At 45.4% G+C, this 15861-nt stretch overlaps 1 protein-coding gene across 1 annotated transcript; it reads left to right on the top strand.

The window, feature by feature from the left end:
• Positions 1 to 5724: 5724 nt before the first annotated feature.
• On the top strand, positions 5725 to 14423 carry LOC132465496 (LON peptidase N-terminal domain and RING finger protein 3-like). The gene is made up of 11 exons (XM_060062161.1): positions 5725 to 6574; positions 7546 to 7664; positions 7793 to 7915; positions 8271 to 8456; positions 8841 to 9108; positions 9316 to 9394; positions 9577 to 9691; positions 10031 to 10152; positions 10468 to 10789; positions 10940 to 11089; positions 11421 to 14423. The coding sequence occupies exons 1-11, from the start codon at positions 5896 to 5898 to the stop codon at positions 11580 to 11582; spliced, it is 2325 nt and encodes a 774-aa protein (XP_059918144.1). The 5' UTR covers positions 5725 to 5895; the 3' UTR covers positions 11583 to 14423.
• Positions 14424 to 15861: the final 1438 nt, after the last annotated feature.

Below are 15861 nucleotides of genomic sequence, written 5' to 3'. Positions count from 1 at the left end.
TGCCTAGTATCTCTGCATGAGTAATGTTTGGTAAACCTGGCATGGGCTAGTCCACATTGGTCGAACGTTACTGTACAAAATGGGTTGATACTGGTAAAGACTTTCAGCTGCATTTACTGCACTGTAGCATGCTGGAGTCCCAAGTTGGTCGTAGGTGAAGATCTTTGGGGCCCGTCTTTCTCTCCGTGGCAAGTAATGTTCTCGTTCTCTTTCCCCTCCATCTGAATCTGAACGTGGGGATGCTGGAACCTCGCCCTGTACTGCTGCAGCCGGTTGTTCATCTTCACTTTGCTGATCATCTTCCTGTAGCATATCCTCCTGCTGTATTTCAGGCTCATTTGCATTTTCTCTGACCAGCTCAACAGTGTCACTGTCTCCTTGTGTGTCAGCCTTTTCTCCTTGTGTGTCAGCCTGTTCAGTGGTCCTGTCATTGATGGGAACTTCAGACATGACTGGGTAATACACTCTGTGGGGGGACGTGCGACGTCTGGCCTGCAGGGGGAGCATGGGCAGGTTGGGAGCGCACCGGATTGGCTGGGGGGACTGGACCTGAGTGTGAGCAGGTGTCATCACTCAGGCCAATCTGGGAGTGTTTGTACTTATGTGCCTGCTTTGTGTTGTAGTAGGGAAGGAATCCTGGAAGGAGCGGGAGCAGAGAGACGGGGGCGATCGCCGCCAGAGATCGCCTGGAATGCACCCTGCGACCGTTTTGAGTAGAGTTCTGATTTACGTTTAACGACTTGTGTTTTGTTGGACTTCTGAGCGATCGAAATAAAAGGACTTTCTATTGGAAAAGCAAACCTGGTGTCCAAGCGCTCTGTGAACCTGTTACACACACATTCATCTTCGGCTTCACTCTCGTCCTGATTTGTGTTTTCTGCAGCTGTTTCTGTTATCCTTTTATTAGGTTTTGGTTTTGGCGGAATTTCCGAGGGTAAGTGGTCACACGGTAGCAACATATTTCGATGTACAATTCTTGACCTTCCTCTTCCCTGCTCAGGTTTCAACTCATATACTGGGATGTCTTCGCCAACCTTTCGGATCACAACATGGATATTCTCTTCCCAAAAACTGCGAAGCTTTCCAGTGCCTCCTCTGGGTGTCAGATTTTGCACAAGAACACGATCACCTGGGTGCAACACTGAGCTTTTCACTTTTGCATCATAGTGTCTTTTATTTTTCTCAGATGAGTTTTTCACGTTCTTTTGCATTATGTCATATGCTTGCTGCATTTGCGTTTTCCATTTCTCCATGTACGTTCGATGATCTGTTTTCCCTGACTCAGAGGTGAGACCAAACAAAAGATCAATGGGTAATCTTGGGGATCTTTTGAATAGAAGATAAAAAGGTGAGAAACCTGTTACTTCGTATCGTGTGCAGTTATATGCCTAGATCAACTTGTTCAAGGAGTCTTTCCAGTTTGTTTTCTGTTTGTTGGTGAGTGTCTTTAACATTTGTAGTAATTTTCTGTTAAATCGTTCGACTTGCCCATTTCCTTGCGGGTGATAGGGTGTCGTACATGATCCAAACACGCCACAGTTCTTCTTCAGCTGTACGAAGAGCTGGTTCTCAAATTCGCCACCTTGATCATGGTGTATACGTGTTGGCAGTCCAAACTTCAAGGCATAATCATTGAATATACGATCAGCAACTGTTTTAGCAGACTTGGAGGTGGTAGCTCGTATCCGCCGCTACATTTGTCCAAATGAAGAAAATCTATTGACACTAGTTCAAATTGCTGTGTGCTGACGATAGTAGTGAGAGGTGCCCGTGTTTCTCTGGCGTGTGTCTTTTGTTGTGCAAGTTCTTGCCACATAATGTTACATTTCTTTTTGCATGTAAGGCCAGAAGAATCTATCTCTGATCAGTGATTTTGTTCGATCAATGCCTTGATGGCCCATATCATCATGCAACTCTTTTAGTACAGTGCTCTTATACCTTTCAGGTAAAACAAGCTGTCTTGTTTGTTGTTTTTCTACGTAGAATACCATCCTCATCCATATGAAGTCTTTCCCATTCACGCAGTAGGCATTTGCTTTGGTTACTGAGGGCATTAAGATCATGTCCTGCTGGCTTTTTGTTGCTCAATTTGCACTGTATTATTTGACTGATGTTCACATCATCCTGCTGTGCTTGTCTGATCTGAGCAGCTGAGAACGTTTTGTGCATCTCTTCACGAACTGCTATACATTAGAGAGAGGCAAGTACTGGACAAACACATGGTGAGTTGGAGTCTTGAGTCTCAACAGCTTGGGTTGTGGCCGCCACACAGTCTGATGTCTCCTCAGTACACTGACCCATGATCACTCCCATATCTACAGGCATTCTTGACAAACTGTCGGCATCCACATTTTCTTTACCTGGGCGGTATCGGATGGTGAAGTGGAAGTCTGCAAGCTCTGCTACCCATCTGCTTCCGGTTGCGTTCAGCTTGGCACTTGACAGGACATAAGACAGTGGATTGTTGTCTGTAAACACAGTAAAAGTAGCATAATACAAGTAGTCCCTAAATCTTTATTTGCAGGTGGATCTTAAGACTGGACTGAGTTGACAGTGGTCGGGCGCTGTTGGGTGAGTAGTTTCTTCTTATTTTGTCTTTCAAATTCGTTTGCACAAGCAATGTTGAGTTTCTCAAGGAGCAGCTCGTCACTTAATGTTGTTTGTTGCAGGTAGGGCTGGAGTTCGCTCCTAATGCTATCATTTTGCAGGCCTGTCAGAACAGTGTGGAGAAACATACTCTGTACAAGGACTGTAGTGTCTCTATCTCTTTTAGCAGACGCTGTTCTTCTGTGATCCCTTGTACCAAATCAGTCTGTTTTGCATTTGAGGCTGCTTTATCTTGTGCAATTTTCTGAGCAGTCTTTTGAAACTCGACAATTAGGTCTTTTAGAATCAGTAGCTCTGTCATGCCTTGGTCTTCAAGCTCATTTAGCTCCTCTCTCTCTAAGTGGCTTGTGATATATGAGATGAGAAAAAGGATCAACTTTTGCCTGTTACCTTTTCAAGGTTTAAACCAGCGATCAACCAACTACAATCAAAGCATCTCTGGTTAATGTGTACAGGGCTCCAACAACTTCTAGTTTTAATTCCTCCAGCACTGAAGAATCCATTTTAATCTCTGGTGGACAATGTTAGTGTGATGCAGAAGCTTTTTCTTTGCAGAGTGAGCGACGCAGCTCTCTTGGCACCAGCGGTTGACCTCAGATTGCTTGCAAGTCTCTCTAGGCAGCTGTTGATCCACAAAACACTTTTGTCCTCCTTGGTTATAGATGTAAGGGGTTGATGTTGATCAGGGATAAGCGTAGCTAACCAATCAAAAGGTACTCTTCCAGGACACGTTTAAAAGGACTTTTTAACCCTTATAGTTATGAACTATTTGAGTAAATTATCTTTTAAACTCTCTTTAACCATTTCAATTGCTTATTGTATTCACAATATTACAATAATAGATTCCTACCATTTTGATTGCTTATTGTATTACCAATACTACAATAATAGATTCGTTATGAAATCAATCCAAATATATCTATCACACGAACAAGCAACAACAAAGCCGATTGAGATTTGCAAAGACACTGCCGAATGATTCTCGTCCTGCTCCTTATATACCCAATCCTTACATAATATAAAGTCAGACTTGCATAAAATGTTGATTTGCATAACATGATTTTCCAGTTCACAGCTTTACAATGAACATACATTGATCCCTATACACACAAGATAGGAACTGAGCGAACCTACTCTGTAGTGCCGTGTTAAACCTAACTTATAGGGGAGAGGTGATCAGCTACTTTCCACCATTAAAGTATCTATATGATATATAGGCCTAATAATAATCATAGCTTGCCATAAAATGTAGGGTTAATTTCTTCCATAAGGGCCATGTGACTGTGCACTTCAACCAAACGTAAACTGAGAGAAGCTACAAAATTTTGAATTTGGTAGATATGATTTCCTGTTTTCTGGTGCATTTCGGGGATGGCCACTACCTATAAAATCTTCCAGATTCATACCCTATGTGCGGTATGTTAATTGTACTAACATACATTCATTTTTATGTTTTCCATGCTCAAACAGCCACTTGAATGGTTGGTATTTTTATCAGTGCAAAGGGCTCACATACATCATCATTCAATGATGTCACAGAAATTAAAAACAGTGGCCCAACATTAAGTGCAACAACTCAATGAACTCAAACCCAACAAGCATGATATTCAGGGCAGTTGTAGTAATTGTAGTGGTTGACTTGAGTGGGAATCTTTCATGACTATCGTTTCTAAGCAAACTAGACGCATGGGTTTGCCTTTGAATTCTATGAACATATCCTCTGCTCCTCTTCTTTCTTGACCGAGTTTTCTGTAACTCAATATATATATCTTTTTTTTTAAATTAAATTAAATGAAAATGATGTGCGGGCCTGACTGAGTGAGGATGCGGGCCGTATGCGGTCCCATGGGCCGCCAGTTGCCCATCCCCGATTTAGAGGTTCAACCACCGCAGTAGTGGTTTAATCCCTAGATGATTACATTTATAAATCGACACCATTCATAGAATTTTAATATTGGCAAACATATACGCCAATGATACATCTGTGAAAGGCAGTATTGGCCGATAAAATTGGCCAACCGATGTATTGGTCTAGTATGCATGCATGCCTGTATTTATGATCCAGTATGTTCATTTGTATGAGTTTGCGTGTCTGTGTATGTATGCATGCCTATATATAGATGTATGAATGTATGTTAGAATCAATATATAGCCTACAAAAAGTGATTTCAGTAATGACAGCCATGTCCGTAACTAACTATCTTTGTGTGATGAACATCTGTGTCAGTGTCTCTGCTCTGCATCCTTCAGCTTCGTGCGTCTTTGTTTGGTAATGAGTTCAGACTAGACCAGTTGACCTATATTATAGCTGGTAGTAGCATTCTAGTGGCCTGTTATCCTATATTCCTGACTACAATGTGAGAAGCCGTAAGCCTAAGTAGTTGATTTGGAATGTTCGGGATGGCTATTAATAGGATATGGGGTAACCCTAATAATAACAACGCATCAACATGTAGGCTATACTTATTGAGTCAAGCCTCAAACTTGAGTCAAACTCTAAAGATCACACTATACATACACTTTATATTTATTTATTTTTATAATGTAAAATAAAATAAAAGACTATTACTATTATTATTACATCTCGAATCAACAAATAGATAAAATCTAATTATACACATTTTCTTATACTGGCCTTTTGTATTTGTATGGGGAAACAGCCATGTCATGTTTAACATAATGTATGATATAAGTTATAACGTAGGCCTATAATATACAGACCGCAGGTCAGTATGACTTGCAATTTAAATTACATGACCGGCCACAGCCGAGGATGCTATTTACCTTGCTATATAACATGATTTGAATGAGGTGAGGTATTGTGTATCTACAACCCCTTAAATCATAGCAAATAACTAAATATAGTGTAGTTACGTGTACACAAATTAAATCACCTTAAAAAACTGAACTATTTGCCTTGTTTGACCCTTCTTTATAACCCTAGAAATCTTAAAGCAGACTAGCTGCGGCAGAGCGGCGGATCGACGGAGTCCCTCCTGGCGGGTCAGCCCCCCCTCCCCGCCCTGTTTCAGAGTGTTAGCTCAGAGGCTGTTTTGTAACCATGTATCACGCTCGTCCAATCACAACAACTCGCCGGCGTCACGTGACCATACCTTTACGTAATTTATTTTTTTCACATCCTCTCCATTGAGAACACCGTCCTTTATGACAGGAGGACCGGAGCGGGTCTGAACATACGGACGTACGGCGGTATGAACAAGAGGCAGACGGGGAGCAGCAGACGAGTGTAACACTGAGGAGGACGTTTACCACACAATACCTTCTGCGATGAGCACGGAGACCCACGCTATGCTCCAGCTGGCAGCGGAGGCTTTCCACCTGAAGAACTACGAGCTGGCCGCGGACATCTATGAGGACCAACTCCGGGAGCCGGTGGAGCCCCGGGGCCGACTCGAGCTCATGGTGAGGCGGGCAGACGCGCTCGCCTTTGGGGGGAAACTCACCGAAGCCTTCGGTGTCTACCAGAAGGCTTCGGAGATAGAAAGACTTCAACCTGTCCACCTGGGCAACCTTCTCACGTTCCTCATCGAGAACATGAAGAGGAATGGAGTTGGAAGTAAAAAGAAGACCGACCCTGGGATGGAGTCGGTAGCCACGGAGGGATGCCCCGATGCCGACACGGGCTGCGGACAAGAAGCCTGGTCGTGCCGGACGTGTCTTGCCTTTCTGTCCGAACCTGTGACTCTGCCGTGCGGACACAGCCTGTGCAAAAAGTGCCTCGAGAGAGAGACCGGAGGACAGCCTGTCTGCTGTAAGGAGTGCAGTGACACTTCCCAGCTCAAAGACGTGCCGGGCTACCGGGTGAACGTGGTCCTCGGGAACATCCTCTGCAAGTGGTTCCCGACCCAGTGCCGGGCCGCCGAGCTCCGGCGGCAGGGCAACAGCCTCTATGTGGACAAGAAGACGGAAGAGGCTCTGGACAAATACAACCAAGCCATCTTCATAGGTAGGTCTGCAGCTTATATGGGGTCTTACCTCGACGTTACTAGTGCATGGTGCATGATGCCTGCTATATGCGCTATATGCATAGATTAGTGTTATTAAGAAGACCATCCTTGCTGCTGCTGGTGTGAATTTGGGCCCTCAATGTAACAATTACAACTTTTGACTCAATCATATTACATGATATTATGATGTTACGCACATTATATTCATATATAAACGAAACTGGACGTCTGTGGATTTTATTTATATTTTCTTGTGGTTGTGCGCTCCTATGCGTATGTGGGGTGTGTGTCAGCACACCCCACATACCCCCCATAGCTCCGCCGGGCTATGGGCCGCTCTGCTCCGTCGTGTTGGATAACAGGAGCCAGCGTTGCGTAAGCGCGTCGCTTCTGCTGGCGCGTTCCCCGCACCTTGTGTGGCATCTAACAATGAAAACAGACATGAGTGTCAGGGTGTTATATCAGGTCATGCCATGGGGAGACTAGTGTGTATATTACAAGTAGATTACGTCTCTATTTGACGTATAGGCGAATTAGGTGTCCCTGATGATAAATGATGCAAACAAGAAAATCCATTGTAGGCTTACATATTATTGTTATTGATTCATAACACTTTAGAAATGTATAGGGGCTGGCACTTTAAAAGGAGGATGTTGAATCACGATTCCCGTATAGGCTTGCCTTAACAATGGGGACGTTTGCATAAGTTTTGAACTTATGCAACTAGCACGTTATGAAACCTTCTGGTAGCATGGCCGCCCTACATATGGAGGAACGAGGTGTTTCATAAAGCAGCGTTTTGTAATGGACGTTTTTCCATCGCGGCAGCTTCTACGTAATAATCAATTCATTTATTAATAATTGCTTTGTTCTTTTTCTTTCTCTCGATCTCTCTTTATTTCTTACTTTCTTTCCTTCTTACCTTCCCGATCCCTTTCTTTCTGTCTTTCTTACTTTCCCCCCCTCCCAGCACCTAAAGACTACCTCCTCTTCAGCAACCGGTCTCAGATCCACGCTAGTCTGAGGCGTTACGACATGGCTCTGAGCGATGCGGAGACGGCCTGCACGCTAATGCCTCACTGGTCCAAGGTACGGGCCGCCATGGACTGCATGACGTTTAATTGGCCGTCTGGTACAATTCATGTGTATCCACAGCAGGCTGTGAACTGAAAGGGTAAAGCCGTGTGTGTAATCGATGCGCTGTCCTCGTTCCACAGGGTCATCAGCGTAAGGCACAGGCCCTGGTGTCTCTGGGGAGGAGTGACGACGCTCTAAAGGCATACCTGCTGTGTCTGACCCTGCAACCAGACTGCAAACTGGCCAAGACTGAGGCACAAAAGGTACACTATTATGTAGACTTGATGGAAATGTTGTAATATATCTATATATATTTGTTTGATTGAGATGTGTTATAATTATATAAATAATTATAAACATTATAATGTTGATATAATGTCCACACCTTGCTGAAATTTGAGTAAATAACCTCATCTCTAAAAATTCCTCCTACTAGTGGTGTTGATTCAGCTACTTGAACTAGTTTGATACCCTCTGTCCTACACCCCTAAATGATTTATGAGTGACCCCATCAATGCACATTTGAATAACGTCTTCTCCTGTGTCCTCTCCCTCTTCATCTCGTCTCCTCCGTCGTCTCCTCTGTCCTTCCTTCCTCCTCGTGTGTCCTGTTCTTAGCTCCTCGGGGACTTCCTGGCCCCGGTCACGGATCAGGTCCCAGACCGCGTCCTGGACTACTCTGCTCTGCTCTGCTCCAGAACCACGGTCAAGAGCGGCCTGGCGCCGTGGGACCCGCACACGCCCGCCACGTCGGCGGCCCCCCGCATCCACTCACGGCCCACGCCGCCCTCGGGGTCCCCTCGGGTAAGACCTCTCTCTCTCTCTCTCTCTCTCTCTCTCTCTCTCTCTCTCTCTCTCTCTCTCTCTCTCTCTCTCTCTCTCTCTCTCTCTCTCTGTCTCTGTCTCTGTCTCTGTCTCTGTCTCGCTGTCTCCCGCTCTCACACAGGCGGTTATGCAACAACACTTATTATTAAACACTGACGTCAAAGTAGAAGCCAAAGGAGACAGATCACTTAAAGGTCATTAATTTATTACGGTTTTATGGCTCTCATTTGTCAGTCAAAATTTCAAAACAGGAGGCGCGGTCCAAAGTTATCGTATTGAGAGATTAGACATTAGATTAGACAAAACTAACGGGAAGTACCTCCTACTAATCACGTGCTTCCTGTCTTCAATCTTTTACTTTAGACACCAGTCCAGTCCAGTCAGCTGTCCTCGGAAATAGACCTTCCCCCCTCCCCCCCGCAAGCCTCCTCAAGGCTCCCCTGCAAGTCTCTGAAGGGGAGTGATGTGCTGGACGAAGAGGGGGCGGGAGACGACAGGCCCAACGGCACCTGCTGTCGACACCTCCTCAAACGAAAAAGGTGGAGCACGGAGGAGGAGGTGGTGGAGGACAAGAGGAGCACCAACGAGGAAGGAGCAACAGGGAGCGACGTTTGCAAGAAGCTCAAGTCTGGTGAGGAACTGAACTGCTGCTGGCCGGAGCCCAATGCATTCCTGCTAACACACATTCACGTTTCCGTGTTTTGAAGGGCCTCTATGCAACAATCTCTACTGTAGCATCAATCACATATTACTAAGGCGTTGAACATTTGTGGTTTCTGATGAGGAATAAGGAATGGCCATTACCTGTATTCTTATTTGACTCTTTTTCTTTTTCCAGAGCCTATGATTGGTGCCTGCAACTCTGTGGTTGGTGACCTCATCGACCCTACAGATCTGGAATGTTCCCTCTGCATGAGGTATGATAACATGCTCCACTTGACCTCGATGCTTCTGCTCCAACCCGCCTTCATGTTCTTTAATCTTTCATTTCTGCTAACGCAATCGCAATGCACTTAAAAATGCTTCCACTTTACAATGTTTGTATGTTTGGGTTTGCCGGATGTGTTTGTGATGACCCTTTTGCCTCCGGTCTGTGCAGACTCTACTACGAGCCTGTGACCACACCGTGCGGTCACACCTTCTGTCTTAAGTGTCTGGAGCGATGTCTGGACCACAACCCCCAGTGTCCCCTCTGTAAACAAGAGCTGTCTCAGGTACGTTCCAGAACATCAACCTTCCTAAGGACACCTTCTTGTTTTTCTACTGCTAAAGTGAACTGAAGTAATGAACGAGCAAACACAGAGAGGTTAGGGGAATAGTTTTATCAATACGTGTACGTGACATGATGCCAAATGTGACTTGTGTAACATAAGCGTTGAGCCACACCCTCCCTCCGTCCAAAAGATCAATGTTTTTTTTCGATGTTTCCAACGGTCAAATCCTCCCTGAAGACTGCAACACAAGATCGGACTATACACAAAGTGCCATGTTTGAGCTATAACCCCCCTTCCCTCCTCTATACATAGGCATCATGTTTTACCTTCTCTCCTCAGTTTCTGGCCGAGCGGTCCTACTGCAAGACGTCTCTGATGGAGAGCCTGATATCCACGTATCTTCCCGCCGATCTGATGGAACGGAGTAAAGTCTACCATGAGGAGATGGCCGAGTTCTCAAAGTGAGTGTGCCTTGGGGTGGACCGTCTGACCCAGCCCACGTGTCGGCCAGCTGGCGGTGTGGCTGAGTGTTTAGGGGCTCCACAAACACAGTTAGCGTGCTACTTATCACCAAGTGTTGCTTATGAAACCAAACTTCTGAAATTCAAAATCAATCCTTTTGCACGTGGACAGCCTTGAGTCAATCATAGCTCCCCCCCCCCATGCGGTTGATCCGCAAAACAACCTAGACAAATGTCTCTCTGGCGGTCGCTTTCTCACTGGCTTCTTGTTGCTGTGCAGCATGTACTAATGACGGCACGCTTTCGCCCCTCCAGCCTCAACCAGAACGTGCCTATCTTCGTGTGCACCATGGCCTTCCCCACCGTCCCCTGCCCGCTCCACATCTTCGAGCCGTGCTACCGGCTCATGATCCGCCGCTGCATGGAGACGGGCACCAGGTGCTTCGGCATGTGCCTGGGGGACGAGGCCAAGGGGTTCGCCGACTACGGCTGCCTGCTGGAGATCCGGAACGTGGAGGTCTTCGCCGACGGCCGCTCGGTGGTGGACTGCATCGGCCGGCGGCGCTTCAAGGTCAACCAGCACCGGCAGCAGGACGGTTACAACACGGCCGACATCGAGTACCTGGAGGACGTCAAGGTACGGACGGAGAGAGGGGAGAGGGAGAGGGAGAGGGAGAGGGAGAGGGAGAGGGAGAGGGAGAGGGAGAGGGAGAGGGAGAGTCCTTCAATGCTAGTCCAAATCCTTCAATGTCTCCCCAGTATCTGACGTTGTCTGTGGTTTGTGTAGGTGGAGGGCACGGCGGAGAAGGACCTCCAGACGCTCCACGACGCGGTGTACGACCACGCCCTGGTCTGGGTGAACTCCCTCAAACCCGACCAGAAGGAACGCATCGTGGCGCACTTCGGACCCATGCCCGAGAAAGACTCCGACCCTCAGGTGCGTGGACGCCTTGTCACGCACTTATATACACACACACACACACACACACACACACACACACACACACACACACACACACACACACACACACACACACACACACACACACACACACACACACACACACACACACACACACACACACACACACACACACACACACACACACTTTCATACACACACTTTCATACACACACTGGTAGTTGATCATTGAACAAATGGTGACTCAAACGTACCCACATTACGTAAACCAAGTCCCTGAAGTGATGGCACCCTCGGGCCCAGATAGTGACCGTCTGTCTCCCTGTGTGTGTGTGTGTGTGTGCAGGCCAGCCCCAACGGCCCGTCGTGGTGCTGGTGGCTGTTGGCCGTCCTGCCCCTGGACGGGCGCGCCCAGCTCCCCTTCGTGGCGCTCACCTCCCTCCAGGACCGGCTCCACGGGATCCGCCGCGTGCTGCTCTTCATGGCCCGCAACACGCGCCACCGCTGATCCCGGCCCCCCCCCCCCCCCATCCGAGCTGCTACCTGGGACCACCAGCGCGGTAACCACAGCGACCCTCCCGAACCCCCGCACCCCCCCCCCCCCCCGATCCACGACTCCTCCCAGATCACTGTAGCCCCGAGCCCGGCTGGTAGCCAGCCACACACACACACACACACACACACACACACACACACACACACACACACACACACACACACACACACACACACACACACACACACACACACACACACACACACACACACACACACACGGGGGGGGGGGGGGGTGTTGTCTATCCCTCCATTGACGCACTGTACATGTGTGTCAGAGTATGGATTGTGCCCACTTACAACGGCCGATTTATTAAATGGCAACTCCAACATAAGGAAACGTCAGACATCTTCCAGTGAGCAGAGTAATCTCAATAGTCTTCCTTAAAGTTCTCTATTTGAGTCGTTTTTTCCTCCCAAGTCAAATAAGGACAGTCTGAATGTCAACATGGATGAACTGTGGAAAGCTTTCTATGGAACATTTTTTTTCACATATTGGTTTTGTTTTGATTGTGTTTTTATTGTTTGTGTTCATTTTATTATAATTATTATTTATGACATGTGTGCATGTGAATGCAGTGGAATTGTTTACATTCTTCGCAGTAAGACATGCAGGGCTGCTTGAGAACTTCCAAAGACTGTCTGCAGCAGTAGAGATTCAGAAGTAGCTATAGTGTTCAAACATGGATGGTGGACTCCCTTGCACTTTTAAGATATCAAGCATTACTTATTATAAATCCGGATTTATAAACAAGCTCATCTTATGTTCTGTTGTAACAAGACTGGCATACAGACATTTAAGTAGAGGGTGGCCCTTTTAATTAGATTAAACTCTTGGTCTAATGTTTGCAATGGACAGGTGAAACATCAAATCATTTGGTGCATTCAAGTTTTAATTGTACCAAAAGTGATTTTGCTAAACATTCTCCAGAGCCCCAAGAACTTGTGCAATGGGTCATTTCAACACTGTTTCTAAGTGTGGCCATTTTAAAGAGCACAAAGCAGAGAACCTGAAGAGGTACAAATTAAAAAAGATCTAATAATAGAGTTAGTATTATAGATGTGAATCGATGTCCTCCCAGCGTCCACGTGCTGAGCAAGTGGGCATTAAGAGAAGTTCATGTAGACGCGTCTCTTGCTGACTGAAGTCACGCCTTTATGCCCAAGCTTATTGCCGGGTCGTCTTCATAGTTTGCATGTGCCTGGAGTGCCCTCTTTCTAGTAAGAGATGTAAAAAGCTACTGTGGATGTGTGATTTTGAATGCATTCTGTGAAACTTCAAAGAAATACAATGACTTGCATATTTTGGATTTTTGAGGCCATTCCTATTGAAACCCTGAAAGGTGTAGCAAGGGCCCAAACCTTTTTATCTAAAGAAGTAGCTGATCCTTTTGCCTGTAAACAAGTGTTTTGGCTAAACTTTTGATCTGTTCAAAGAACAGAAGAACAAAAAGATATTTGTTTACAGCAATGGCACTTTTTAAAACGAGAGGGACCGTGCACATATCCATGACGACTCCTTGACTTAAAAGCATTCTCATGTCCAACCGTGGTCTAAGAAAGAACATCTTGACGTGCATGTGTGTTGAATCTTTCTTTCATCAGACTTTTTTGTACTGTATTATTTCCTGTATTTATTCGATGTCAAAATGGGAATAACTTTGTAATAATCGTATTATCAAACTTATTTTTATGTATATGGGCCAAAGCTTGGCCTGTGTGATTCTATGGCGATGGGATGTTGTGATAAAGGGATTATGTTTATTATTACAGCAACTAGCTTCTGGTAACAACTGCGTCGAAGTTAGCTGCAAAAGTTGAGTTCAAAATCCCCCTGACCTTGCCATTTATACAACATTCAAATGTGTTCACTTTAGAGTTTCTGAATTGCTTAATCTCAGTCCAAAAGTGACTTCTTTTTTTTTTCTTTTTTTTTTCGTACTTTAAAAGCCCTGAAAATGTCTTATTTAATCATTTGTTGTCATGTCCATATCGGGACCCTTTAAAATATTGTCACGTAATCCACAATCTCCAACGTACTTTACGTTCGAGTCTGATATTGGGTTTGTGTGTGAGTGAATGTTCAATGTAGCTGCACCAGTGCCTTACTGTTGATTTCTTCCATTCTCTCGTGGTCTTCTATGTTTAACTTCTTTGTAAGGTCCTGGAGTGAGGTAGCCAATAACAAGCCACCGATCTGTAAAGACCATCTTAAGAAACTGACTGAAACAGAGCTCCGAGTGTCGCCTGTCGGCTCATGCCAAACACATTCGTGCACAGGCCTTATCAGCCTTTACGAATACATAGTTGAACTGGTCCCGCTCGCTCCTAGAGATCTACAAATTAGGATATTTGAAGTGCAATGTCTAAAGTATTTAAACTTATGCAATGAGATTTCTTTTGAGGTTAAGGCCTAACGGTCAGATCCAAGTTATTCCCACCGGTTGAAGTCAACTGTTGAAGCAGAAGCAAAAAGGGTTGTAAATGATTTGCCTTATGTAAAGCATAAGGACGATGCTTATGCTGACACACGAGTGCCATGATCTGCAGCTGTACACCTCAGCTGGGCCATGGGGCGAGGATGCCTTCCCTGACTCCGTCGTAAGCAGAACCATGGCCTCTTAAATCTCTCTCCGTGTGGAACATGAATGTATATCACCGGCGCTTTCTCCGAAGCTCGATGTAAACGTCATATTTTTTTTTTTACTCAAGTGTCATTGGAGTGATTCATGTTTTGTTTGTACTGTGATAACAGCTTGTGAATAAATCCAAACGAGCGGAGAAAGAGAAGGTTGTTGGGTGTTGTGTGTGTGTGACGTGCAGACCCCAGTGAAGAGGGTCTGCTACCACGTGTCTCTGGTTGGTTTGATCGCTGATGGTTGGGGGGGGGGGGGGGGGGAAGCATGCTTCCAAGGCCTGGAGAAAGCCTTCACGCCCTCCACACAGTTTACAGTCAACCCCCTGTATTAGCTCATTAGCTGCATAACGACCCAGCGATATTATTACTAACGAGGGTAATGAGCCTCTGAGCTTGTGCAGTGAATAGGTGTTGATACTCATTCATATTGTATAACATTCTATAATTTGATTAGTAACCGGGAGATCAGTGGGCGATCAAACTCATGTTGAGTTGAAGGCTTTTTCAGTTTGAAGTTACTTAAGTATCGCAAGACCTGCTCTTTTCCATGTTCATATTTAAAATCATAACACAAATAACTGCAAATGGCAAGAAAACCAAAACTACAGGTTCGGTAAAGTACGTTTGGTGTCACCCAGACAATTTCACGAAACTCACACTTTTATTCATGAAATGAGTTGCAAAATGAATAGAAAATATAGTCAAGACAAGGTTAGAAATAATGTTTTTTATTTGGAATAATAATTTTGTTCTGCAAACTTTGCTTTCGTCAAAGAATTGTCCATTTCAACTGGTGACGGAATCCCCCAAGCCTCATGAGACCATCCTGATCTCGTGAGCTCCATTGTATTTACTCGCAGGATGAGGACGGATAAGAGGACTGAAAGGGAACTGTAGTGAACTGAAAAAACCAACTAAATATAACACAACTCGAAAAAAGTGCATAGTGAATAGAACAACTAAATATATCAGAAGAGGACATAGTGAACTGAATAGACCAACTAAACATATCAGAAGAGGACATGGTGAACTGAATAGAACAACTAAACATAACAGAAGAGGACATAGTGAACCGAATAGACCAACTAAACATATCGGAAGAGGACATGGTGAACTGAATAAACCAACTAAATACAACACAACTGGACAGAGGACCTACCGAACTGAATAGACCAGCAGTGAACATATGTAACAGATTAGATGGTAATCCGTACAGCAGACAGAACCAGGGATCTCTTACCAGGGAGCCTTTGTTCTTGTCTGACCTGCTTTCAGCTTTACGCAACCCCACCCACCCCCCTTACATAAAACCCCATCTAACGCTGAATGTTCATGTTGATTAATAAGTTAATAGGCTGAACAACTTTACTATTTCCTTACTGCTAAATTCAATTTAAATTACCTTCAGCATTTCTAGCTGTTTCATTGTAAAAATGAATAACTAATTCCATAGAACTGCTATGTTGACCTCTCTCAGCTCTCCTTGCCCCCCCCGCTCTCCCTTCCCCCTCTCTCCCTGCCCTCTCTCTCTCTGCCCTCGCTCTCCCTAACCTCTCTTTCCCCAACCTCACTCTCCCCAACCTCTCTCTCCCAA

The sequence above is a fragment of the Gadus macrocephalus genome, chromosome 10, assembly GCF_031168955.1.
Source record: "Gadus macrocephalus chromosome 10, ASM3116895v1".
In the NCBI taxonomy this organism is placed as follows: Eukaryota; Metazoa; Chordata; class Actinopteri; order Gadiformes; family Gadidae; genus Gadus; species Gadus macrocephalus.
Note: the sequence above shows the minus strand (reverse complement) of the source record. Positions and strands in the feature narration are given on the sequence as shown.